Below are 27238 nucleotides of genomic sequence, written 5' to 3'. Positions count from 1 at the left end.
GACTGGGTAGCTGGCAACATGTCTGACTCCTCACAGCTCCAAGGTTTCATATGTCTAAATGAGAACTTGGTGCTATCAATGAAGTAACTGCCCAAATGTTCTGCCTGCTAAACAAGCAAAATTTCTCACCTGTTGCAAAGTGCTTTGAGCCTTTGGACTGAAACGTTGTTGTGAGTACTGTGATAGCTTATTTTACAGCACATCCAAAGAATTGATTTGGCCAATTTCAGATTGAGGGTTTTTCTATTTGCCCTGGTTTACATGATATTAGTTGTAATTTCCAGGGACTTCTCAGCTGTATTAGTATGAAGAAGCTTCCAAGGATGTGGTTTACGCATGTAGGAAGGAATCAGCTGCTAAGCCTGTGTTGATTCAGGGGATAATCAAAGCCAACCACACGATACCTTCTGGAATGGTTGGTCCTGTTTTGAAAACAGGTTTTCTCAAAATATACCTGTTCTCTTTTTCCAGTCACACCCCAGAAATGTACCGAATTCATTTCCTGACACAGATGCTTCCATGAACAGTGCCTTTCAACTGAGTATTGCAAACCATTCACTGAAAGCAATTTCGTAATTGGTAATTATGATCAGTCACTGCGATGAACTGATTCCTCTTGTTACGCTTCACTGACCAAGAAACACAAATGTTGTTTCCTAACGTGTCTGATTAAGACAGCTCAAGCTTCCAAGAGTGAAAACTCACAATGAACTGCTCACAGAGTAGCTGCAGGCCAAGGCCAATTTCAGAAATAGTGGGGAAAATACTTTTGAATAAATGAGCAAAATCCGGGATTCTGGCAGGCACTTTACAGGGAATGGAATGACTGAAATTAATCCAACGAGCCACAGATGAATTGTCTGCCCTGCTTGTGATGCACTCTGCAAGGGAGGAGTGTGCACTGGCCTGAATAGCTTGTGATATTAAAAGTTAGTAACTGTGAAAGCCAGTATTAATCAGGGAAGTGATACACTGGCCCATGGAGCCAGGCAGGTGGCTGTAGGACACTGCATGTTATTTGGCATTGGGAGGAGCCCAGGTGATCAGGAAGGTGTGTGGTACCAGGAAAGCTTCAAAAATGGGTTAAGACCAGAAATTCACAGCAGCTGTCTCTGTGAGCCAGCATCTGTTGCCCAAAGAACTCCAAGTTTTTGCTCCCCAAAGCTGACCCAACACTAGCGTACGTGTGTGTGGAGCAGCCTGCAGCACCCCTGCATTGCAGAGGATGGGAGGAGCTGAGAGCTGGCAGCTGCCCCACAACCCCTGCCTGCACCATCGCACTCTGGCTGGCCGGAAGAGGGGAGCTGGGATGGCTTGGGGGCAGGTATCAGTCTGTGGAGGGACTGCTTTACCAGGGAAATGCCACTGAGGTAGGTATCACCTGCCACCCTGTTTCAGACCATAACAGGAGATGCCCAGCACTTTCTGATGGTCAGACCATTTGGAAGGCTCCACAGCTCCCACCAAAGTCAATGGGAAGCACGGCTACTTGGCATAGGGAAAAAAAGAAGGGCTTTATGGTGTTTTTTCCACAGCCACAGAAAATGTCTGTGGGGCTAATCACTAACATCCTTTCTCCCAGAAACATGTCTGTGAGGAGTTCTGTATGTTGGGCTGTCAGTCCATGGCCCGGGTTTGAACCCAGAGGTGGAATAATTGTCATGGAGAGCAGTTAAAGTGAGCCTGTTCTCCTTCCTCTCCCTTTCACAGGCATTTGGCTGGAGAAGAGCAGGGAGCTGGGAGCATTAGCTCTCTAGATGCCTTTGCCCCAAGCAATGGTTGTGGATCACTATTGGGTGTCAGTTTGTTTATCAGCTTAATTAACAGATACTTCCTCTCCGCAGCGGCTGACACAGCTGATTTCCCCAGCGGAGGATCTGCCGCAGCCAAAGAAGCACTTGGCGGGTCTGTCTGAACTGAAGCGCGAGGAATGGTGTCCTCCAGTCCAGGAGGTGCTCAGCATCACAGAGAGAGAAACCCACTTCTAAGGCACCGGGGATGTCTCCTCCATACCCTCGATTGATTCGCTCTCTCCTTCCCAAAGTGGTTTCTTTTCTCTCCTGGGCTCTTCCCTTCTTGACTTCACATCTGAGGCAGAAGCATCTGGGACACGCTCTCCTTCCAGCCAGCTGGTTGCACCCACCAGGGACAGCATTTCTTTTGACTCCCTGGGGACAACTCTCCCTGTCGGCAGCTGGGGAGAGAGCAAAACACTTTTGTCAGAAGTGTCCTCCAGTACTGACACTGGTGGGGAAAAGAAAAGCAATGTATCAACAAAAAAAGAAAAGAAAAAAAAACCTGTTGTGTTGGGAGGAGGAAAGAAAACCACAGTGGTAAGAGAGAGCAGAGAATAAAGGTGTGCAGGAGCAAAGTTAGGGATGCAAAGGCACAAAACGATGGGGCATTAGCGCAGGGAATAAGTAAGTTGGTTCAGAAGTACATAAGAAGCTGGAGGATGACAAAAGAAAGAGCATTGCTAGATCACCTATGTACAAGAGAGGGGCAGCCAGGAACATCATCGGCAATGATAAAAGGAGGCTGCAGTGTTAGTAGTTATGCTTCAGTTGTCACTGAAAGGGAAAAAAGTGACAGGGTGCTCGATGCAATCATAGTTGATGATGGATCTCAAGGCAGTCTCAGGGTGGAAAAGGGGTGACGAATAACTATCTAGGGGACTCACTTTTGGTCAAAACTACATGGCCCAGTGAAAACACATCTGAGAGTGAAACAGCTGCATATTCAACAATTCTCTCAGAAAATTCATGGAGTGCAGGAAAAGTCCCAGAGCAGTTGGTAAAAAAAATGAGCTGCAGCACAGCAGGGAGAAATGAGACCTCGGGGACTGCATGCCCACAAATTTAATTGCCCGACTGGGCCATTTTGTAGAGGATTTAATGAAGGAATTGGTGGGCCGGATTCTGTACTGCAGAGTAGCTTTGGGGTGAGGGTGGGAGAAGGACCACACTCCCTGGGCTTTGCTGCAGGTGACTGCTCAGGGGATAAGGAAGACATAATCAGGTGCAATAATCATAAGCTCAGGCAAGATAAAGCGATAATTAATAGGTAAGATGGGTTCATTGGAAGCAGATTGTGTCAAATTAAAGACGCCTCACTGCCAGAGTAGTCATGAATGTGAGGCGATGGCTGGGATTGTGCTTGGATGCGGTGTTTGGTGCGGTGCCACAGAGCTCTGTCCTTTGGAGGCTGGGGCTGTAAAACTCCCTGCCAAAACTTACTTGAATGTCTATCAGAATTTCACATTTAAGACCACAGCAAAAGACAGTGGCAGGATCCCCGCAGGAGATTTGCAGTGGGTGAGGGCGTATGCACCAGTGCACGGCTATGTTGCAATAGCGGTGCATCAAACCATGCTGGAAAATGCCCATTAAAAAGAATCAGAGATGCCACAGGCTCCTTTCCCTTGTTCCTCGTTCCAAGTAATTGCTTTTCCCTGTGCTACGTGGAGATAAACCACCAGCACTGAAATTAAGTTGGAAAATCGGGCCTCATCTGTGCAATGCGGTACCTATTCCAATTGCTATGGGAACCTTATCTTTTGCAGTTTCCTGTGAGTTTAACTGGTGAATTAGCATAGGGCAAGCTTTTCCCAATTTAATTTCCTCTCTTTTAAAAACTAAAAACTAAAAATGCTTGGAGCTGTGGCAGGGCGGTGCACAAGAGGCTTGATTTCAGGCATGGGCTGCAGCTGCCTTGGCAGTATCTGTGGCCAAAATGGTGGTATTTTTTTTGAGAAGGAAATCCGCCTTCTCTTCTTCAAGCAACAGGAAGGAAAGTTAAAGGACTGGGACATGCCATCCAGATTTGGTCTTAGGCATTAACACAGCTGTCTTGTATGACCCTTGGTAGGACATTCAACCCCTTTGCTCCTGCTGCCACGCCTTTAAGATGTAAGGTAGCGTCGTACTGCCAGAGAGGCCATGGAGAGGTGTTCACTCCTTTTTCTGAGGTAGTCAGATAAGACTGCAAAAATCCTAGATAGAAGTAAATCACTTTTCAGTTTTGAGCACAAACATGGGGCTGTGTTATTGAAAATAAATACTGCGTGTGAACTGGTTCCTCTGTTGCTTGCCTATGATCTGATAATAGCATCCCACTGCTGCCAGGAGGCAGCATATTTTAATAAAGTCAGAGAAGGTATTGCTGTCCCCATTGAAAGCAGTTACAAAATTCCCAGGATCAGGAAATTAATTTAGATGCTTTGGAGGGGATTGACAGAGTCTCAGGAAGTTTAAGGGAAAGCTTGGTGACCCAGGTACACCCAGCTGGGGGGAACAGGGGAAAAAGCCACTAATGGCTGTCTTTTGGTATGAGACCCCCAGCATGAAGGCATAATTAGGGACCAAGTAATGGTTTGATAGACTTATACAAACATCTCAGGCATGGGTGGCATCTAGCCACCGAGGCGAAGGGCACCTGAGTGGAGGATCGCACTGGGGGACACTTCCTAAAGCAGCAAAACTGTGGAGACAAAAGCACAGGGAGAGAAAGGGTACCCCAGCCCCACCCTGAGTGGGAATGAGTGAGCTCCTGACAAGCAGCAGCTTGGTTGGGAACATGAGTTACGGCAGCCAAACCCCCTCACGTACAAAAGCAACCCCAGGGAGCATGAGTGACCAGGAGCGTGGCGACCAGGGCAGGCAAACAGGGTGTGTGGGGCTTCAGAAGGGTGTGACGTGGCAGTTCACCTAGGCAGGGCCTATGGGCAGGGCATGTAGGCAGGGTGCAGTCCCCTTCCTGGCTTTAAAGGGTAACTCCACTAGTGGTCACTGCACCCTCAGGAGAGGACCTTGCTGCAGTTTCCACTCACCCCGTGCAATGCTACAGGCTTGGGGGAGAGTGGCTGGAAAGCTGCGCCAGCGGAGAAGGACCAGGGGGTGTTGGTTGACAGCTGGCTGAACATGAGCCAGCAGTGTGCCCAGGTAGCCAAGAAGGCCAACAGCATCCTGGCTTGTATCAGGAAGAGTGTGGCCAGCAGGAGCAGGGAGGTGATCATGCCCTTGTACTTATCACGGGTGAGGCCGCACCTCGAGTACTGTGTTCAGTTTTGGGCCCCTCAGTACAAGAAGGCCATTGAGTTGCTGGAGTGTGTCCAGAGAAGGGCAACGAATCTGGTGAAGGGTCTGGAGAACTAGTCTGATGAGGAGCAGCTGAGGGAATTGGGGTTGTTTGGTCTGGAGAAGGATGCTGAGGGGAGACCTTATTGCTCTCTACCTGAAAGGAGGTTGTAGTGAGGTGGGTGTTGGTCTCTAACTAGTGATAGGTTGAGAGGGAATGGCCTCAAGTTGCATGAGGGGAGGTTTAGATTAGATATTATGAAAAATTTAATTACTGAAAGAGTGGTCAGGCATAGGAACAGGCTGCCCAGAGAGGTGGTGGAGTCACCATCCCTGGGGGTGTTCCAAAAATGTGTAGATGTGGCACTTCAGGGCATGTTTTAGGAAGCATGGTGGTGTTGGGTTGATGGTTGGCCTTGACTATCTTAGAGGTCTTTTCCAACCTTAATGATTCTATGATTCTATGTTTGCTGCATGCTTATGATGGATCTGGCAGACCTGCATCAGCCCCTGGAAGTGGCCACTTCTGGAGGCCTCTGAATCTGATAGGAAAATGGGAAGCCCCAGGGTCTAAATACACTATCAAAGGGATAGTACAGAGAGGAGGGAGAGATTTCCCACCCCCTCTAATTGTTGATAACATGCCAAGACAGGATGCATTTGAAGCTGAAGTCCAAGGGAAGTTACAAGATGGCCATACTGTGCTGCTCCTTCTGGTTGGAGGAAAAACACTGTATATAGAAGAAAGGACAGACATCCATCAAGCATCCAATTATCACTTTGGGTTTTCAGTTTTTTTCATTAAAAAGGCCATTTTCACCCCTCTCTCCAGAAAGGGAAACCAGGAAAATAGTTTGCTAAAAAAGAAATCAAGTCAAAAGGTCTTGCATTTTATTTCTCCTTTCTTCAGTCTCTTTCCTTCCCATTTCTCCTGTTCCCTCCCCTTCAGATTTCCTTCCCTTCTTCCTTTGACAGTGGCAAATGGAAAAAAAAAAAGCAGAATGAATTGATAGTTGAAAACTTGTGCTGGGCAAAATTTGAAGAAGGAAAGATAAACCAAGGCAAACAAGTTGTTGAGAGTTATTTGCTTGCCACATTCCCCCCACTGCTCATCCACCCTCCCAGCCAGAGAGGTTGCATCCATCCCTGTGTGCACCAAACAAGCCCCTTCCCACGCCCTTCTGGTAAGTTTCTTTCTCCCCAAAGAGAAATGTGTCTTTCTTGAGCCTTTTCCCTTGGATCCTCATCTGAATGAAGGTGATTCCTGGTCTGGCTGGACTGCTGCACTTGATCAGGTAGGGAGACACTGTGTTGTCCCTCACAGACACCTGGGGCTGCAACGGGCTGGGGAGCCCTTTCCATCCCAGCCCTGGACAAGCATCCATGCTCTGGAGGACTCATAGCAATTCTTGCACTTCTACCTTTGTCCAGCATGAAGTAACATATGTTTCTTCTCATCATCAGGGTATCTTCAATTTTCATGACTCCAACCCTCTACATAGTTTTCTTGTAGGGAGTATTGCAGTGGCATTTAATCTTGGTTAGAGTTCAGCTCCCAAACCTTCTTCTGCCCCAGGCGCCCATGGTAGCCCTCAGGCAAAGGACAGTGATCTGCTATAGCTCTCAATGAGCTGGACATGCAGCTGTGCCCTCCTGCCAGCCCTTATCTTAGTTTTTTGAGTGGAGAGAAGCTATGCCCACAATAGCCCTAATACAGGGGTTAGTTACCAAGCATCGGTGCCACAGCTCTGTCTTGAGCAAAGCTCTTGGTTTTTCCTTGATCCTGTGCATGTATTGCACCTTTCCCAGGGCCAGGAGAGGACAAAGGGCAATAGGGACTGAGCTGGAGGAAATGGGGTATTTTTGTTTGTGAAAACCCTTAGAAGAGCAGGGGAGACTGGTTTCTCAGATATTTGGTCATGTTTGCATTGTGTGAGTTATGGGTGCTCTGCAGCAACTGTGTGGTTTCTGCTTTCATCTGGGGACTTCCCTGAGCTTTTGCTTCCCTGGTGTGTGGGAGGAGGGGTTTGGTGAGGTGCTTTGCCTGTCTTGAAAGGAAGTGGACCTTGTCCAGGTAGAAATAAGAGGCAGTAGGCAAGTGATTTGGGTGCACAGCAAATAAGACCTAGGAAAGAGGCAGTCTGCAGTCATGAGGGTATAGAGAGCATCAGGTCGTTTTGCTGTTCTTTGCTTTATTATGTTACATGAGCTTATGTATGGTAACCTCTTACTAATTAGTTAAGTCAGGTTTGAACAGGGGAAGAGGAGAGTTATGTGCATCAAAGAAGAAGATAAAATAGTATAAGACTGCAAAAAGTAAGGATTAAAATTTAAGACCTGAGAGACTGAGATGTGTATATGCTGATATCCAGTTCCCTTTGCGGGGCTGCAGGGAAGGGCTGGGGCATTGAAGTCAAAGACTTTATTCCTGAATCTCTTGCTAGGACCAAAGGAAGAGAAGAAATGTGTCTAACAGCTTTTGGGGGGTGGTGGGGAGTTTGTTTTGCTTTGTTTTTTATTTAAACCCAGAATAAGCCCTGCCCCCTCAACTGCTCTTGGAGCATGATTCTGGCTCTGATTTGAATCCCTGACCCACGACAGTCTCTGCGAAAGAGGACATGTATTTTTGGAGCTGTCTGTTCTGGTTTGTCAAGCCTGTGCTAGGAAAGCTATGTGGAAAGGAAAGGGATTCCCGGGAAGAAATTTTTTCAATGGCTGTGCAAAGCCAGTCGTGGGCAACTCCATCCTGTCTTGCTTTTGGTGACATGCCAAGACCATGCTGTGAAACAGTCCCTTGATTTTTTTCTCTGCTTTTGTTTTTTACAGGCTGTAGAGTAGTTTCCTGCCCAGCCTGGGTAACAGCCAGGATGGGGAACTTTACCCCTCTAGCTGTCTAGGATGGCTCCTCTGGACAGGAGGCATGCTCATGCTCATTTGTTATTTGTCAGTGGCCACTAGACTTTTCCAAAATATGCTTTATGGAGTGTGAGGCTTTTATTGTGCCATGGTGTAGATAGCAGTCTCTGGAGAAGGACGAATGATTACAGGCAGTCTGTTGCCTTTCCTGACCTCTTATTTCAACAGGAGATTAAATGAGCTGCTTTTTCTCATGGAGGAATAAACACACCCCCCAAACAAAAAAGCAACATGTCACTTTCCCATATCCTGGAGAAGGGCCATCACCACGTTGTGCAACATGAACCTCCCTCCCCACACACTAGCTTTGAAGTGGGGATGACCTGAAAGGTGGAGCCTAGTGTTTCTTGACCAAGCTCTCCAGGGCTAGAGGGCTTTGTGCTGGGATGCTGCAAGCAGCACACAGGTGGGCCCAGGAGCTGCCGAAGAGAATTCCCACCAGTGGCAAGGCACAGTGGTGTAAATCAGAAACCCTGGGTTAGCCTCTTCAGAATGGTGGGAGGCATCCTGGCAATTGGAACAGGCTGGGCTTAATCTCATAACTTTGGGGAAGACATGTCCAGTCAGCGTTAGTCTTCTGTATTATGCTTTTGGATGAGGTATTAATTCCCCAGACAAGCCTGGGAACTGTGGCTCCCATTGGCACTGGTATGATGTGTACATCAGTCATGTAACAGGGAGACAGTGGTGTAGTCCTCTCTCCCATGCCCCATGCAGTCCTGTCCCATGGTTTTCTGTCCCATCACCAACACCGGGATCTCCCATTCCTGGCTGCTTTTGTAGGGCTCAGCTCTACACCTGCTGCTTAGCTAAAGCGTCAGCTACCGGCTAAGTAAAACTGGAGCCCAGGGGCAGCCTCCAGTTGTCCTGTCCCATAAACCTCCTTGTCCAGGAGCCCAAGTGCCAGAGCGTGTCTCTATGTGGGCAAGTGGCACGGTCAGGCACGGTCAGTGTTTTTTTCAGAGCCTGTGGGTGGAACATATTTGAATGCTTTGAGAACATCTTTATTTTACTGTGACAAGTTGGGAAATGCCAGGAATTTATTTTCTTCCCTTTATTTTTTTTTAATGGGTTACCTGCCCTAGCCAGCACTTAAAAGATCCAGATTTTAAAAGTTATTTTGTGCCTAAAATTTTACATAATGTAATTTTCAGTATGACCCCCATCCTAGCCTCTGTTGCAGTTCAAGACAGGCGTGGCATTTCCCTTGCATTTGGGGGTGGTTGAGCTGAGTCCCACTTTCCTAATTCCCTGGTCTCCAGGCAGTTGGAGTTCAGCTTTGTTAGGGCAGGAGGGTGATGACCGGTGTGGTTACTTCTGGGGGTGGTGTGTCTCTCCAAGCAGTTGTCACAGCCTGCGGTCAGGAGAGGCAGCAGCAAAACCTTTGCTGTTTGGTCGTCGGGCTCCCGCAAGGCTTCATGTGAAGAGGAGAAAGGCAAAGGAAGAACAGTCCCTTTCAGAAAGTTAGAAATACTGATCTGAGATGTTTCACGTCTCCATGTGTGCGTGTGTGTCAGGACATCTGGAGGGAAGCATTACCCTTTGGTATGTTTTCTGTCTTAATCACACCACTGATGTCCATGTTGTGACAGAGACCAGTGAGTAAATACTCTGCTGCTGGTGTTTTAGTCTGTGAGCCTCCAGACCTTGACTATAAGTAGAGGTAATTTGTAGTCTTGGTAAAACTTTCCAAAATTTCTTCCTTCTCTGGAAGGAAGGGAAGGGTGTTTTACTGACTCTGGCAGAAGTGTCAGCAGCACCTTCTGGTTGTTCTGGCCAGAGTCCCTTGGATGGGCTGACGTATGGCACATTGAACGACAGCAAAGCAATTTCCCACCATCCGATGCTATTGATAGACAACAATTCCCTGGGGGGTGAAATGCGATTGCTGCAAACAAAGGCTTGTTCTGGTTGTGTGAATCACATGGGCAAGCAGCAGCAAGGCTGCAGGCTGGAGATGTTTTCCCTCACAGTGCAGGCACTGTCCCTTCCTACATGGTGATAAATGAGATTGCATCTGCATGGCACTTCACAGAGGAGCCAGCTTTTGGTCTTCCTCCTCCTCTTGTCTCCAAGACCCATGTACTTCTTATGATGGAGCACCTGTGGTGGGCAGTGGTTATACTGCCTCTGTTGTTAACTTGCCCTGGCTTGCATCTTGTACCCAAATATGTCCTCTTTTTTTCCTCCACACCTATCCCATTTTTCTCCACACCCCTGTGCTTTTGAGGTCAATCACTGCCGCACAACAAGGCTTCTTCTCTCTGTAGGAGAGCATTGCCATACAGTTGTGCTGGGAAGTGGCATAAGCTCTCTCAGTATAACTGTACTTACGCTGATTTAAAGCATCTGCCTCAGAGCTTTTATCAGCATAAGCCTCTTAATAAAGAGGCAAAAAGTCATACGCTCTCCTGGCAGAGCTATACCAATGATGTAACTAGGCCTAAGGGCACATTTACTTTAAAGTTAGGTTGGTTTAACACAGTATGTGATTTCAGTTAAATCTTCCCAAGTATGTGAGGACACTTCTATTTATGTTCCATTCACACTACCTTTAATTTATATTAAGTTCATCAGGATCAAGTTTGAGCTAAGTTGAGCACAGTGTTACTTTTCACACTGCTTTGGATGGATTAGAAGCAATAGAGCTGAATCATCACAGTCCCCGGCTAGAGCAGTTTCACTCATAGAAAGATGCTCAGGATTTTAACTACATTTATCAAAACCACCTGCAGAGACAAGCACACTTTTATCAACGTGACTATGTCCACCTGTCACCCAAATGGTCTCTAAACTGGAATAATCACGTTTGCAAAGTGTGCTGCTCTAGTTTAATTTAGCCTAACTGATTTTGATTTAGATGGGCAACACTGATTGCTTATGTGTAGACAAGACTTGAGAGGTCCCCGCAGTGGGTAGGTACTGCAACCCTGCTGTAACGCAAGTACTTCTCCCTGCAGAAATCCTATGGCTGGTGTCCATGATAGCTCTCACTCCTGGTTCCTGGGGCCTCGTGCCCCTTGTTGGTGTGATGGCCAGGAGGTGCACATCACAGGGACGTTGGACACCCAGTTTCACTCAGACACCCCTGCGGCATGGCAGATAGCCAGGAAGACAGGGGCAAGGGGAGGCTCTGCTGTGCTCAGCGTCTGCTCCCAAGTCCCACCATGGACACCAGTGGTACATGGCCTCCTGGGCCCTCTGGGGTCCCCTAGGAACACCAATGTCCCTGTGTCACCTGGACACCAGGCATGCTTTCACTCTGATTATTCGGAGCATCTCTGGAGAAAGCCAAAAGCCCACAGGCAGGTGGTGTACCCTTGCCAGTGCTTAGAGACTAAGCTTGAGAGCTTTCTGGCAACCCCTGGGAGACAGGTGCTGGGAATTAAACCTTGCACTTTGGAAGGGCAACTCAGGTCTGGCTTTACCCAGCAGGAAACTGAATCTGTGTTGCAGTGAGGTGCTGTAGCTATCAGCACGATCAGACGAATGGGCTGGGCTATCCACAAGTATGGACCATCCTCAAGCACCACCGCCATCTTTGCTGCAGCTGGGGAAGGAGATGTTGTGACGGTGCAGAGGCCTGACCTTTCACTGTGCTTTAGCTGTTAACAAAAGCCATAGGCATGCTACCTGATGTGAAGCAGTGGGTTTCTCTCCTCTCAAAAACTTCCATATATACAGTACTATTTATTTCAATCAAATGGAAAAACTGGTTGCACACTCTACCCAAACAAACTGGAGGTGGAGTCTCTTCATTGAAAGAAAGAGTAAGGAAAATGCCATTGCGATCTCTTTGAATGCATGGATTTTATTTAGTGACCTTTTGTTTCTCTCCTGCCTAATACCCACCCTCTTCCCACAACACATCTCCAGACTTGTCAGAGACTGAAATTCTTCATTTTGTGCTGGAGGAGTCTTGGTCCTTCAGGTCTCACTTGCTGACCAAAAGCTCAGTGCTGATAAATCTTTAGCAGAAGAAGCTTTTCTCCCAGGTGCTTCTCAACCACATGAGTTAAGGTGAAGTGCACAGGACAAACAACAGAAAAAACACTGAGCTTAACAGAACTTGGCTCTTTCACAGCTGATGAAGTCTTACTGCCAGTATGTCCAGTGACGTTATCTCACTAGTTCTCCCTGCCTCCAGAGTATTCCAGGAGAAAAAAAATGAATAGGCAAGCCCTGAACAAAAGTGCTCCAACCCAATCCATTTTTCTTTTGCAGGTCACCTTTAATCTCCTCCAGGGTGGAAATTCCTTTTCTTTCCTCTTACTTATTTTCAGATTTGTTCTTACTATATTTCTTTTACCGTTTTGTTCCTCCACCATGTTCTGCTTTGTTTGTGCTGCTGGCAACCGAAGTGATTTAAAAATGCCCAGTTGTTTGAAACAAGTGATCTCCGGATGAAATTGCTCCCAAGGGCTCCTAGCAGCTGCAGGGGCAAGTGGCATAAATGTAGATTTAAGATCAGTGGGTGAAGGCAACTGTAAACAAAAGTACTAGCTGTGGAAAGTATTGGACAGGTTTCTGGGAGAAGGATATTTCAAAGAAGCTGTGTGCCCCAGAAGCATGGCTGGCAGCCTGTGGGGGAAGACCTCTCCCTGTGCTGTAGGGCTGGCTCATGTTACGTTGACTGGGAGCAATTGCACAAGGTGCCCAAGATAGGGAGGGGCCCAGGTTTGGGCAGCTTTCCTGGCAAGAAGAGGCCAGCAAGGCTGGCAGGTGATTATGTTACTGGGTATTAGCAGCCCAGCCATTGGTGATGAAGCAATCCTAGACCCCCATCAGGGGAGTTCTCAACAGGCCACCTGGGTTGGCAGTCCTGTATAGCGCCTGTGGGTGGAAGCTGGGAGGACTGGGCACAGGAATTGTTCCGCCTTACCTACCATGGTTTTACACATTTTCCCTGTCTATACCCTACTGACCACCGTTTGGGGAGGATGGCTTGGGTGGCAGGAGTCAGACCAGACCTGAGCTCTGAGCCTGCTCAGGGAGGAAGGAGGCAAGCCAGACTGGCCCCCACCACAGATTGGCAGGATCACTGAGGCTGTGGAGGAGAACGCCATGCCTTAGACTGGGTTCAAAAAAGCAATGCCTGGCTGACCTGCTGTGCTGGCTGGCTTTGCTTCCCTTTGGAGGTGGTAGACTTGGTGGGCTTAGTCAAAGCCAGGCAGCCTCACAGCTAGTAGCAGCTCTTCTCAGTGAGTGCAGCCCTATTCCTCTTTGCAAATTATCCTTGAGTGATTATAATTCTGCTTATTTTACAATGATTGTGCTAATGATTTTTGCAAATGAATTTTAAACCAAGAGATGGCTAGCCTGATTATTTGGCAGCTTTTACTGCTGTCATCGCATCCAATAGCTGTTATTCAAAAAACACTCTTTGCACTTGTGTTTACTCACCCAGATTATATGGTGGGGTTGGGCTCTTTTGCTGGATATTTCCCAAGCCACCAAAAGCTTTGGACGTGGCAGCCCAAATGCTTCAAATGCAAATACTCAAGCCAGCAAGTATTTGACTATCTGCCAAGCTCCTGTTTTCCGGGAACACACTCGTGAATCAAAATTTAGTCTCATGAATGTTTATGGACAACAACCAAGAGAACAGCTCCAAATCCCACCCTTCCAAACAAATTCCGCTTCTCTCCTAACATGTGTTCCTAAATTCATGTGGGCTTACCAGTTTGTGTCTAGTGCTAGCCAAATATGAAATATCCATGTACACTCTTCTTTTCTTGGTCCCACTTTCCTTTCTTCTGGGGAAGGAAGGCATTGCTCAAACTGATGCTGAGAGACATTCTTGCTCCTCAGTGCCTTCTCTGCTCACTGCCTGCTTCTGCCTCTAACTCACACAACAAATGTTACACAGAAAACAATTGTTGCTTTCAAATTCAGTTTTTATCCCTTCAGTGGAAATGGCTGCTTTCTGGCCTGTTTTCTCTCCAGACCAGCAGTGCATGAGGTGGGGAGATGATTTGCCACGCTTCCAATGAAAAGAGTGAATGTCTGTGCCTATAGCAACTGGTGTTTCTAGTTGACCTGCTGTGGTTCTCAGGTGTTCCTCATCCAGGACTCTGTGGGGAGCTGTGAAAACACATTTAACAGAGTGGTTCCCTTAGGCCTGAGATCTGCACCTGCCCTGAAAGTAAACTGCTACTGTCTCTCTCTGTCTTTTTACTTTAGGAGATGTCACATCAGCAATGGGGCTTGAGGAGGGATTGAAGACCAAGCGGGAACAGTGATGGACAGGCTAATGCCAGGCATGGTGTGCTCAGAAAAGGGTGGGTTATGATATTTCAGTAGCTTAAGTTTCATTCTTTTTGACAAAAGGAGGCCAGGGGCTTCGCTGCTGGCTCCCCACTGAAACTACCATCTGCAGGTACCTGCTATAATTTGGTTTGTTTGGCTGAAGGAAATCTGACCTGGTAACATGGCATTACATTCAAAAAGCCCTTTACTGGCTTGGGCCCCATGGTAGCTGCAAAGCAAGCCTGGCAGGAAAGGGAGAGCTGATCCTCCTACATGGTCCATAACATCCAGGGCTGTACCCATGCATTCCCCAGCAGACAGGGGAAATGCACCGCTGCCAGTCCTGCTTTCAGCAAGAGCTGTGGAGAAGCTCCCTGAGACACTGCAGGCCTTGGCTCACCAGACAGGGACTTGATCTTGTTCCTGTTGGACTCATCTGGCAGCAGTTCCAGCAGAGCTCAATGGTGTGGCCGGCGATAATGGTTTCCTGTCTTTGCAGGCCTGGCCAGTGCAGGTTGCACTCACTTGCATAGATACAGAATGGGTTTTCCTGGGAGTAAGGACAGCACAACATTTTCACTGGCTGTTTTTTATCCCAGACAAGAGTCTAAAGGAAAGATTTCTGAGACAGATGTAGCTTACCTCTCTTTCAACTTTATTAGCTGCTAAATAAGTGGTACTCAAGCCCACAGAGCTCTGTGGGGAACACAGGCTCCCTGACAGACAAGAGGGATCAGGGTGCTCTGTCAGATCCATGGCTTGCTCTCAGAAGGGATTCCCACTCAAAGCATTTGCTTCAGCTCAGAAAGGATGCCTTTTTGTCAGCATGTCTCCAGCCTGTGTGGGATCCTCCCGCTCAGCTCTCAAACTCTCCTGGGTTTACCCAGCAAAAATAATTTTCTTTCTCCGTTTTCCCTCTCACCAGTCTTCCTGCCACCACTGTCTTTCTCCTTTAATGACCAAAATAACCTGGTGGGGTCTTACTGCCTCCTCCATGCTCCTTCAGTGCCTGCTTAGCCTGAAATGTGCCTTTAAACGTAGCCCATTGGCAGGATATTAGCACAGATGTAAGTGGCACCATGAGCAGCAACCTCAACAAGATATAAGGCAGCATTTTTTTTCTCCCGTCCATATGGGTTAAGGGCTTTGGCAGATGAGCTGCATTAGGTTAGCTGTGATGGGTTAGGGGTATGATTGCCTGCTCTAAGGACATGTGGTGGACCTTTAAAGAAGGTGAGTTTTGCTAATGAGGAATAAAATGTGTGGGTTTGCTGGGGTACTCTCAGCCCACCTAAGCACCTAGGGAGGTGGTGCAGGGTCATGGCTGGGGTGAAGCAAGCCCTTGTATATGGGTTGGAGGGTACGGGGGGAATCCAGGTTACCAGCAGCATTGTCTCCACAGTGCTGAAAGCCACTAAGTGTACTTTTGTCAATAATTTAAGCATACTTAGCTCTGCTTTCACACAAAGAGCGGAGATGGTAAGTGAGAAAGTGTTATTTTTGCTGGTGACCTCTGGACCGAATTATACTTTAATTCACTTGGGCTCCTTCCCCTGCACCTCTGAAAATGCTGCTACTAACAAGGTGATGCTCGCAGAGCCAGCAGCTCCTGCACGCTGCCTTTGGGAGAGACTTCTCCATGCTCTCAGTGGATGCAAATTGTCTTGGGCCCCAGAAAGAAAAAGAAAAGGAAAATAAAGGCTCCATACAACCCCTTTTAGAGCCAATGACAGGATTTACATGCTAAGCAAATAGTCATTCGCATGTGGCTCTTTTCCTTGGCTGGTGGCCGGTGCCTGACACTTCAAACAAGTATCCCTCTTTCTCTGCCTTCCCCGTCCACCCCAAAAGCCTGACCCACAGCCAGTAGTGCACCTGACCAGTGACACCGGGTGTCCTTTGAGACAATTCCTCCTGAGCCTTGTCTGCCCTGTTCCCCCTTCATGGGGCTGTGCTGTTGCAAGACTGTCCCTATGCAAGGGCTGTGTCAGGCAGGCCTGTGTGAAAACAGAAGAGGCTCACAGAGACCCAACCTCCCTTCCACGCATGGCTTGCTGGACCTCTGTATCCTCTGTGTGGCGGCAGCCAGCCCTGCTTGTGGAGGAGATGGAGACCACTGATTGCAAACACGGAGGGCAAGGGGTGTGCGCGGTGATTTTTAGCATGGCCTCTTATGTACTGCTGCAGCCATCCTTGCAGGAACTGCTGCAGCAACATGGGTGCAACTGACCCCGTGCAACCCACTCACCTGCTGTCTCCCCCATTTTTCAGTGCCAGGCCCTTTGCCCTCCTTCCTGCCCATGCCCTTGGAGCCTTTTCTCCCCCAGAGACGTGTGTTTTTCCAGTGGCTCATGGTACCCCCCCACCCCACACGCACGACATGCAGGGTGTTGATTTGACTGGACGTGAGCTCAAAGCTCATTAAGGGCTCATCAATATGGGCAATGAGGAGCTGCATGGGGTGAGGCAGGGGGAGAGACGCCCGCGGCAGGAGGGGCTCATAGCTCCCCTCTGCATGCAGGACCAGGTCAGTATGTGCCTCCCCAGGCTGGTGTCTCCGTGAGCAGCTCTATACAGCCCAGGGATCCACAATCAGCTGGCACTGTGAGGTAGGTGCTTCCACTGGGACAGCAGTGTATGGTCTTGGGGACATGAGTGCTGGGGTTGGAGAAGGCAGCATTGCAGTGGTGGTGGGGAAGAGCTGCCTGCCCACATGAGCATCCCTGGGGAAGGGCTGCTGCAGGTGCTGAGCTCTTCTCCATCTCGCTGGGCTGGATGTGGGGCTGAGGGGCTCAGCACTCTGAGGACAAGGCAGGGTGAAGGATGGCTTCTGCCTCCCAAAAGGTCCTAGAGAGGTGATCAAATAGGGACAGACCTGCCTGCCTGGTGTTCAGCCGGGGCAGTGTGAAGCAGGCATGCTGCCCAAAGCAGGAGCAGATATCTTCTGTGCTTTACCGTCAGGTGCACCACTGCTATGCCTAAATTTCTTCTGCCAGTTGCCATTGTCACTGCCATCACAATGTCCCCTTCGTCAAGAAAGATGCCGGTGGCTGGGAAGGCAGCATCCTTCCCAGCTGTCACCGGCATGTAGAGCCACCTGGATTCCCCTTGGTGTTAATGGGTAGCTGCAGCAACCAGCCTCCACTTCAAAACCCGCTCACCCGAGCAAAAGCTCAGCCTGGGGAGGGTGTTTCTGCTGCAGTGGAGAAGCAGGGCATGAGCCCCCCGCTTCCATCCCAGGAAACAGCGCTGCCAGGCAGGGTGAGGGGAAGGATGGTGGTCCTGGAGCAGCACCCAGAAATGGTACTGGGGGCCTGAAAAGTGGAAAGCTTCTCACAGTGCCTTTGGACTGGAGGGAGACATAGTGATCTTAAATGATGGCTCAGTAAAGATGCTGTAACAGCACTTAGGTGAAACCCTGGGCAGGTTTCCCTGGGCCAGAGTCTCCGGTGAAGAGGACCCTGAGGGCAGGCTAGGTGACATCCATAGGAGAGGAATTGGTACAGCTGCCTCTGCCTGGAGCTGGGACTGCCCTTCCCAGCCTTGTGTGCTGCAGTCTTAAGGATCAGCCCGAAACACAGCATTTCAGACTATCAGCATCGCTTTCCAGAGGTCTGGCAAACTCTGGCACTCTCTGACAGTGGAGATGATCTCCCCTGGTTGTAAAGCTGCCAGAGTGTTTCAGGGGTGTATGTCTCTGCCGTTTCTTCCTACCTATCTCCAAGAGACTCTGACCCTGAAGGAGGTGACTCACTAGATGAAGCCCTCCCCACCCTTCTGTCTCCATGGCACTGGAGAACCGGCCAAACTCGTCCGCCCCATCCCTTCCTCCACCACTACCTTCTCCCTGCTCCCCAGCTCCCATCACTACTGCTTGGAAGAAGAGACAGACAGCTTGGCTACCAAAGGCTCCACAGTTCACTGGTAACCTTGTTGTGATTCTGCCAGCATCTGGTGGAGACCTCTGGCACATTTAATTTCAGTTATCCTCCCTTCAAGAGAAGCTCTGCCACAGATTGGGATTTTGTGCTGAGGAGAACAAAAATCAGACCAAAGACATGCAGCTGCAAATGTGTTTTCTTCTGGAGAAACTTAATGGGCACAAGGAACAAACAACTAATGTCCTTATACTGGGGGTGGACCTCCCCATGATGCTGGGTCCTGCTCACCGGGGATGCAGTGACTGAAAGTTTTGTCTGGCCCCTGTGGAGATCTCATAGAATTAAAGGCGGTGCATGGCCTCGGAGGGTCAGGGTTCTCACCCTGGTACAGACTGGCTGTGTGAGCTGTGGCTTGGGTCTCCAACCAAGGCACAGGGACAACAGCCTTTTCTTCACCTGCTTTGTCTCCTGATATCACAAGCCCTGAGGGAAGAGCTGCTCATTCTGAACCACTGTATAGTGCTTAGCACAAGAAGTAGGGAGAGGAGAAGAAAGCTCTGAGTGTTAAAGTAGTAGAGATAATAATGCCCAGCTAGTTGAAGGGTGATCCTAGGCAGTGTGGGGTGATGTCCTTGCTGAGTAATGAGCACGTTTTCTGGTGTCTTTCAAGGAAAACCTCAGCCAAGGGGAAGCCAGCTAGCAATGGTCATGTGTGGTTCCTGCAGAGGGAGCCGGATCTGCCGTTCTGTATTTTCCAGCCCAAAAAAGTGTATGAACAAGTGGAGCCTCGCAGCAGCCTCAGGACTCTGGGGCATGATTATCTCTCTGTTTTCATGGAGAAGGAGAACAAAGAGTTTGGCATCTAAAAGTAGGACACAGATTTCCTCTCTGGCTTGGCTGTGCTGCAGCAGGAATACTATGTTGTCCTCTGTGTGGTGAGGCTCCTGTCTTTCTCAGCGCTGAATATGCATGCTGAGGTGGTGCCAGGCAGTTTCACAGGTGCTACGTTTTGGATGAACTCTTGCTGACTTCATGCAGCACTTGGCAGCTGTCATGACTCTGCCCAGAAGGAGCAGGAGTAAGGTCTGTGTTTTGTCTCCTTATCCCATCTATCTTCCCCTTTGTGCTTTCAGCTGAACACAGTAGCAGAAATTTTTTGAGGCAATGAAGGGATTTTACCTGCTTGTCTTACTCCAACAGCAGTGGGTGCCGGCAGGCATAGAGCAGGCTGGACTCGTCCATGCCCTGTAGACAGGTTGTGTCTCCAGCTGTGAGCTTCCCAGCCACAGGAGACACACAGTGGCCAGTCCTTTGCTCCTCTGCCATGCAAGGTGAGGAGGGATCATTCCCCAGCCATACTGGACACTTCAGGCCAGTCTCTGGATCATTCTTGTGTATGTTTCTGCTCTTTCCTTGTGAATTCTTTTTTTTTTTTAGTCACTTTTTCATTATTAAATTGTGGCAACAAAGTCCTAGGTGATTTCTCAGGTGAAGGTCATCACTTTCTATTGCAAGACCAATTTCGCCCAATTTGCTCTGTTTAATGACTTAATAAAAAAAAAAAAGAAAAAAAGAAAAAACTAAAAAAACCCACCAAACACATCAAGACCAATACAGCAAATAAACACTGACATTACTTGCAACATCTCTGGAGGTGCATCAAATCCAACTTTATGTGTATGAATTTATTGTTTCCCCTCCTCATGCGTAGCACAGCCATGCCTTTGCACAGTACTTGTGAATCCCAGTGAGATGGGGAATTTTACTCTGTGAAGGCTATGGTCCCACTGAGGATGTTGCTGCAGTTCAGGGTTTGAGCTAAAATCTTAGCTCAGAGGCACAGTTTTGGTAAGGTAGTGTCTGGTGGGAGAAGTAATTCATGCTGCATCGGCTGAGCTGTGACACTGCAGCGTCTCTGGGGGAAAGAGTGAAGGGATGGGTGAGAGCCAGCGGGGGTGCCTGCTCACACCATAGTGGCAGTGCCTGGACACCATGCTGGGCTGTAATGAAAGGGAACGGGAGTTATAAGGCAAGTGAGAAATTTCAGCTGGAAATGCCCTCTGTGTTATTTTTTAGGCACTTCTGTCCTGGCAATGTTCTTGCTGAAATCACTGGAAGTTTTTTTCCATTAGCTTCCCCGGAGAGGGATTGCCCCTTAGCAAGGAACAAGGCAGGCAGAGGAGGCCAATGAATGTTATTCTTGGTTCGTGCATACAAAAAAGTGGAGAAATATATGCAAAACAGCAGCTTCTGTCCTAGGGGAGGAATAGGGAGTTGGGGTTTTTTTGCTCAGCAGATATCTGAGCAAATGATATCTGCTTTTCTCTTCATAATGTCCTTTGTCTCTCCACCTCTCATGACAGGTCTATTATGGCAGTGTTTACTCTCTCTCTAGTCCCCCACACCGCCCCATCCCCAGTGCTCCTGCCTGCCTCCCATGTCTCCAGGCTGCTCTCCTAGGAGCTGCCTCCCTCCTCCCTGGCCCCGTGCATGCTGGCTGGCTGGCTGGTGCGTGATGCACAGCAGCGCACTCTCAGGGTCACCCCACAGCCCTTCCCTGGGAGAAGAACTAACTGGGGTCTCTTCCCTCTCTCCATTCCCTACTTCTCAAGGAATGGGATGTCTCTGAGGATTGTGCTCCTTTTTCAAGTATGGGTGAAACTCACCAGTGAGCTCAAAAAGTAACTGGGGCTGGGAATGGACAGATGAGTCTGGGCTAAAAATGTCCGCATTGCTTCAGGCAGGGAAAAAGAATAATCTACCAAAACTGTATAAACTACCAGAATTGTGAAAATGGTATCCCGGCATGGCAGCTTGCACTATATAAGAAAAGGAAAATGCTTCTTAATTTAATCAGCATATTTAAAATGGACAGAAATAGGCCTTTAATCTTTTTAATGTGGTAATTTCACTGGGGAGGATGGAGACAGGGATGCCTTTAAGCCACTTGTCTGTCTTTCCCAATCTTGAAGCAGGCAGCGGTTCAGTTTGCTGCTTGCAGTTTGCTCAGAGGCTGCCACAAGGGGACTGGGATGTGGCCCAGCCTCGATCCTCATGCTGCTGCGGTCGGTCAGACTGGGTCTGGATGGTCTGTGGGAGCCAAGGAAGAGCCCTGCTGGCTCTCTGCTTCTTGTGGCAGCTTCTCAGGTACCAGAATGAGCTTTAAATACAAGTACTAAAACGGGTCAAAGGCTGCATTGTTTGCATCGTTCAAAAAAGGCACAAAACTCCCACTTTCCTTAGAGGCACTGTAAGGCATCCCCAACCACTGAGGTGAGAGCAGCAGTGGTGGGTGAAGCATGGTCTGCAGCCAGGAGCAGGGTCTGACCCCACTTTCCTCTGCAGGATGAGGAGCCAGAGGAGATTCAAGTGGGCATCCAGACCCAGAGAAGGTGTTGCGATAGCTGACCCGAGTCCTCCTGCTTGAGTAATGCAAAAATCAAGGTCCCACTCAGCAAAGTGACCATGTGGTAGGCTGCAGCCAGCACCAGGAGCTCAACAGTTCTTCACCTGTTTTTTTGAGGGCATGAGGGACTGCCACAGCCCTCCCAGGATTGTGTCTGGGGGTTGTGAGATGTGTTCTGGCCTCATATAGACATCTTGTTCATATAAAAATTGACAAAACATGGCCCATGCCTCTCTTGCCCCCTCTGCTCATCTAGATAGGGTTGTGGTGTGGTGCTATCCTCATTATTGGGATGTGACACCAGTTGCCTGGGGCTGCTGGCAGAGGAGGGAGGTTGGGCAACAACCACAGGTCAGACCTGGATGTCAACAACCCAAATCCCATGCAGGAGGGGGTAGGTAGAGGCCACCCAGCAGCTGCATCACCCAGGAGAGACTTTTTTTTCTTCTCATGTCCTCTGTGAATGCTGATTTCTCCCATAATGGAGCAATCACCTCTCTTCAAGGGAAGGGAGATGAAAAGCTGGGTGGCTGCAGTCGCTGCCTTTTGGGCAGCACATGAAGAGGGCTGTGAAACACAGGCCCCTCTGTCTGCCTGACCCAGCTGGGCAGGACAGTGATCTTCCAGTCTAGAGTGGGTTCCACAGGAGGCCAGGGCCCCACCAGCATCCTGGGGCTCCCACAGGGGGCTTTTCCCCAACCTCTCTGGCTTTCACTGATGTGGGAAGCTCAAGCATATGCTGCTGCTGCAGCAAGCAGAAAATTGGCCGAGAGTCTGCTGTGCCCTGATCAGCCAGTCACGGCTCTAAACAAGAAGCAAGAGCCTTGAGGCTACTTGCCTGTCATTAAAATGGTGTGGATGGAAGGAAAAGTCTAATTGACTGAACAACAGCCTGTGCCGTGTAATTACACTAATTGTGGTTCTACCTGCATGGGTCACAAGTGGTCTGTGTGGCTGTTAAAGCACTGACAAATAAGAGGTGGGGAGGTGTGAAAGTATTTCTTACATGTGTTTCCACCGGTACTTTTGCTGTTTCATTTCAGGCAATTTTATGCCCTTGAAATTTTTGGTTTCTGTCAAATTTGAGGAGACTGTTAATATTTCACACTGTTAATATTTGACACTGAAACAGGGCAAAACAAAAAGGTCACCATTGTTAGCAGTTTCAGGCAGCATTTCAAGTGGAGGTAATACTTTTTCAGTGCTATTTTCTTATTTGAAATGAAATTCTTCAAAAAAAAAAACGGAGGGGAAGGACTGTTTTCCGGAATACATTTCAGCCTGGCTCTGCGTGCGCTGGGGATCATGGAATTGTTTTTATTGACTTGAGCAGCAGAAGACCAGACCCTCTGCACGACTCAGTGAAACTCAGGTCACTACTTTACTGCCAGCGATTTATGACCCTAGCTTTTAGTGATTGTTTTGAAAGTCTTGGCTTCAGAATATGATGTATTTAGAAGACGACAAATGAGAAACCTGCTACAGTGTCATGTTTAAACTCTTTGACCTTGTTTTCAAGTCCTTGAGAAGCAGAGCCCACCTCCAGCTTGTAGCTCTGCTCCTATTGATTATCATTCTGAGTCCTTCAGGCATTTTGCTGTGCCCAAAGCACCGTGTGCTTTTCAGAACGAATAATGTGACATGACAGAGAGCCGCTGAACCGACTCTACTCTCCCTAGGCTGTCAGCACAGGGCAGAGCCCTGCGCTCATGCTGGAGGAGACCCATGTGGGTAAGTGGATAGGCTGGTGTATTTTGTCCCAGTAGGACCATTTGTCCAGCATGTGAGCTGATGTCTAAACATAGGAGTCAAGCACTTAGCCTGGAGCAACAAATGCCTGTATTTTTCCTGGCCAGAATTTGTGCGTCCAGGGAAAGACATGGCATGGCCGGGCTGCAGGACATGCATAAACCCTTCTGCCCTAATCACCCATCACTGTAGGACACAGGATGAACCTTTAGTGGGTTCTCTTGTCTGTTCTGTTTCTTGACTGTGGAGAAACCTCTATAAATCTAGTTTATTCCTTCTGAGCTGGAGATGAAGTACCTCACTTCTCAGGTAAGAAGAAACTGCCAGTGTGGTCTGCTGCTCCTCTATCATCCTACCCCAAGTGTATGAAGTATGAGGTGTAATCATCTAGCTGCAGTATTGCTCCAGAACTGTGGCAGCAAGACCAGGGGAAAGAGCACAGGGAGCGCATGATATATACTTTTGTAAGACAGCAGCTTACCTACTGTTTTTTGTCTCAGAAAAAAAAATGAATCAAAATGGCTTCTGCTGAGCCTAATTTTTTATGTCTCCAGGCATAGCTAATTATCCTGACTTAGCCCAGCTCTAAATTCTTCCCAGGGGTTTTGGTGCTATTTCTTCTGTTTTGATTTATAAATTGTCTTTATTTTACTTTCCTCCCACATGTTCTGTATAATCTTTTTGCTCCCTGCCTTGCTGAGGAACCAGGAGCTGGTGTACCAGTGCTATCACAAGGTATACGACAGAAAGGGGATCTGTTAACCAAAGCCTTTGCTTCAGGTGCCCAGCAATGCTTTCTTTTGACATCTACCTCATGGGCTATGTGAAATTGTCTCTTCTTCCCAGAAGGCTTTTTTTGTGCCGCCACTTGCTTCTGGGCTTACCTGCAACCATCCTTGGGCTAGAGGAGTTGTGAGGCTCTGGGCCACCTCCATAGCTCAGAGGGCTTTGGTTACAGCCTTTATCCCAGAGCAAGGAGTTTTCTGGCTTCTCCTCTGACATACCAGAATGAATTACAGTTAATTTCTGGTTCAGCCATTCCCTTCACAGTTGACACAGTTTTTCTAACCTCAGCGACAAGTTCTGTGGGGGAAGGAAATACATCTGCTGAAATCATGGGTTATCAATTGTAGTAAGCAGGAGCCAATACTGCCGTTAAGTCTGGGCTTGGGAGTCCATTTCTGTTCAGGACACTTTAGAAACACTAATGAGTCCCCCAGGGAACCCATGGGGCAAACATGTACTGTTTGCTTAGGAGACAAGACTTCCAAGAGTAAGAACTCAACCAAGGCCAGTTTTAACTGCTAGAGCATACCACCTCTTCATAGTATTGCTTTGCTTCCTGACATACCCACTCAGTTTTTCTTTTTATGCATGCATCTGGGAATGTTTTTGTCAGCAGAATTCTCTGGGAGATAGCAGCACTGGCGATGCTTATGGCCCCTGGTGAAGGCTTAAATTTGGCTCTGTGTAAAATGGGCTGAGAACTGGGTGAGAGCCAGAGCCATGCCAGTCCCAGAACCTGTCTTCTACACTGGCTGAAGGTAGATGCTGAGGGGAGAGCATAAAACCAGGAAAAAGTAGGGAGTGATACATTCTTGGAAGGATCCCTCAACCTCCAACAACATGCAGCTCAGGGATTTCCTGAACTGCAGTGGTAGCGCCTGGTGGATTTTCCTTCCATTATTTTTCCTCTTAATTTCCTTTCTGAAGTCATGTAAACTCTTAGCATCCAGCCTCTTCTGGGGTGGGGACTCTCACTCCATAACTGTGCGTTTTGTAAAGCATCACCTCTTGCTCTTTTTGAACATACCACCTGCTGTCTTGATTTAATCCCCTGTAGTTCTTGTGTCAGAAATAAGGGAATACTCACATTCTATAACAATGATATGTATGTAGGCGTCTGTCAGTCACCTCTTCCACAGGACAATGGATCCTAGTTCATTTAGCTCTTCCTCACATGGAAGATGTTCCACACTTTTGAGTGTCCTTTTGGCTCTCCTCCATGCCTTTTTCTGACTTTGCAATAGCTTCTGCAAGGGGAAGGGAGAACTGCCCTTAGTTTTCAAGACATGAGTGCAATCTTGTTTTAGACACTGGTGTAATAATGCAGACCATGTTCTCACTTTCTTTATGAATTGTTTTGCTGTGCTGGTTATATACTCCCTAGGGCCTAAAATCAATGGAAATATTAATTAAATTTTTAGTCAGACTCATCCAATTAATTCTCAGGACTTTGGAGTCCTGACTTAGTGGGATTTCAGTGGTTCACAGGCTGGCTACAGACATTAGCGACCATCATCTGAATACACTTAGTTATTACAATGTCACATGCGACATGGTGTACAAGAAGGTGCTGAGCCGATCAGCGATTTCCTTGCCCAGCATTGCAGGCGCACAGCTCTGATCACAGATGTGTCATTGCCATGACGGGGGATTAGGGCATGGGATGACAATGTGGAGCATGGCGGTAGCAGAAGTGCCACTGCAAAGCTACGCTGTCACAGCCATGCAGGGCTGGCTGGGCCACACCATCTCTCAGATGGCTCCGTGGCTGGTGCACTCAGTTTTGGGCCCCAGGCCTGGGTGGATGTGGCACCTCCATCAGGCCCTTTTCCACTGTCACTCAGACATGCTAGATATATTTCTCTGCCTTGACTGCTTTGTGGTGGGTCACGCACAGGCTGTGACTTCCCTGCATGCATACTGGTTCTGGAACTTTTTCTGCAGTGCAGCTGTTGGGATGAAGAGGAGCTAAGATGAGAGTTGAGGCGTTTGCTATGTGCTGGTAACAACGAGGTCTTAGCCTCTTCTTAGCAGTCTGCGTGACCATGGCTCCTCAGAAGGGTGGCTGTGGAGCAAGGAAAAATTATCTTCCTTTTTCTCCCTGGAGAAAGCAGGGAGGCATGGATAGGCTGCCCTGATGTGCACTGGTCTATCCAGTGAGTCTACCTCAGACCCAGCAAGGTTCCCCCCTAAGCCTGATACACTAACACAGGACACCCTCTTTCTCTGCTTTCTCATCAGGAGCTTTGCCCAGCACTTCGCATCTCATCCGTACTCAGTCAGGGTGGAGGCTTCCCCTCCTGCTCCTCCAGCCCCTGAGCAAGAGCGACTGTACGTCTGAGTCACGATGGGCAAGATGGACAACACCTCCGTGGAGCTCAGCTCTCCCACTGAGGTGAAGCAGGCAGCCCTGGAGGAGCCAGAGCCCACCACCCCTGAGGCTGTGAACACCAAGAAGAAGGAGGAGATCCCAGACAGAGGCTCCTGGAAGGGGAGATTTGACTTCTTGCTGTCCTGTGTGGGCTATGCTATTGGTCTGGGCAATGTCTGGCGCTTCCCGTATCTCTGTGGCAAGAACGGAGGAGGTAAGAGAAATTCTCAGTGCCTGTGCTCATCCCCGAGCAGCCTTGTTCCCTGAATGGCCTTTGGTTTGGTGTCGGTCTGGGCACATGGCTGGTCCCCTGGCTGAGAGCTCTCCCTCATGGTGTGAGTTATTAAGCTGTCAGGAGACTAGTTCCCATGGTCTGCGGGCTTTGCTAGCAAGTACAGGTTGGAAAGAAGCAGCCCAAAGAAATATAACAAGAAGTTTGAGTTTTGTCAAGTTTCTGCAGTCCAAATTTGCAAGGCTGCAGCAAAGAGTGTCTGGGACCTCCTTTATTTACAAGGAGGGCTACGCACATAGGCACCAAGCTGGATGCTGGGGCTTTCCCAGGGAAATCAGTTTATATCTGCTAATGGTGGGTTTCTCCTCAGTCTAGCGTATTCTCCAGGAGTAACAGCTTTGCATCTGATTTTGGGTCACATGTCTGAAGAATTTTGATTAGAAACTTTGCATGGAGCATAGCAGGGCCATGTAGGCGTAGATACAAGCATGCATAGGTATGTGCGTGTACACAGGCATGCATGAGTGTCATCATCTATGGACGGAAATCAGCTTTGACATACTACAGTGCTGT

The 27238-nt window shown here is 48.5% G+C and overlaps 2 protein-coding genes across 3 annotated transcripts in view; both read left to right on the top strand.

The window, feature by feature from the left end:
* Positions 1-4075, top strand: part of LOC104041627 (sodium- and chloride-dependent betaine transporter) — a 41989-nt gene extending 37914 nt beyond the window's left edge. For both annotated transcript variants that reach the window (XM_064458103.1, XM_064458100.1), the window contains one exon: positions 1845-4075. In XM_064458103.1, coding sequence (XP_064314173.1) covers positions 1845-1988 — 144 coding nt within the window. In that variant the 3' untranslated portion in view covers positions 1989-4075. The remainder of the gene's footprint in view (positions 1-1844) is intronic.
* Positions 4076-4163: 88 nt separating this feature from the next.
* LOC104041617 (sodium- and chloride-dependent GABA transporter 1) overlaps positions 4164-27238 on the top strand; it is a 49696-nt gene continuing 26621 nt past the window's right edge. Inside the window, exons 1-2 of the mRNA XM_064458113.1 lie at positions 4164-14272; positions 26304-26647. Coding sequence (XP_064314183.1) covers positions 26410-26647 — 238 coding nt within the window. The 5' untranslated portion in view covers positions 4164-14272; positions 26304-26409. The remainder of the gene's footprint in view (positions 14273-26303; positions 26648-27238) is intronic.

Source organism: Phalacrocorax carbo, chromosome 1, assembly GCF_963921805.1.
Source record: "Phalacrocorax carbo chromosome 1, bPhaCar2.1, whole genome shotgun sequence".
In the NCBI taxonomy this organism is placed as follows: domain Eukaryota; kingdom Metazoa; phylum Chordata; class Aves; order Suliformes; family Phalacrocoracidae; genus Phalacrocorax; species Phalacrocorax carbo.
The sequence above is the reverse complement of the archived record's forward strand: the minus strand, read 5'-3'. Positions and strand labels throughout refer to the sequence as shown.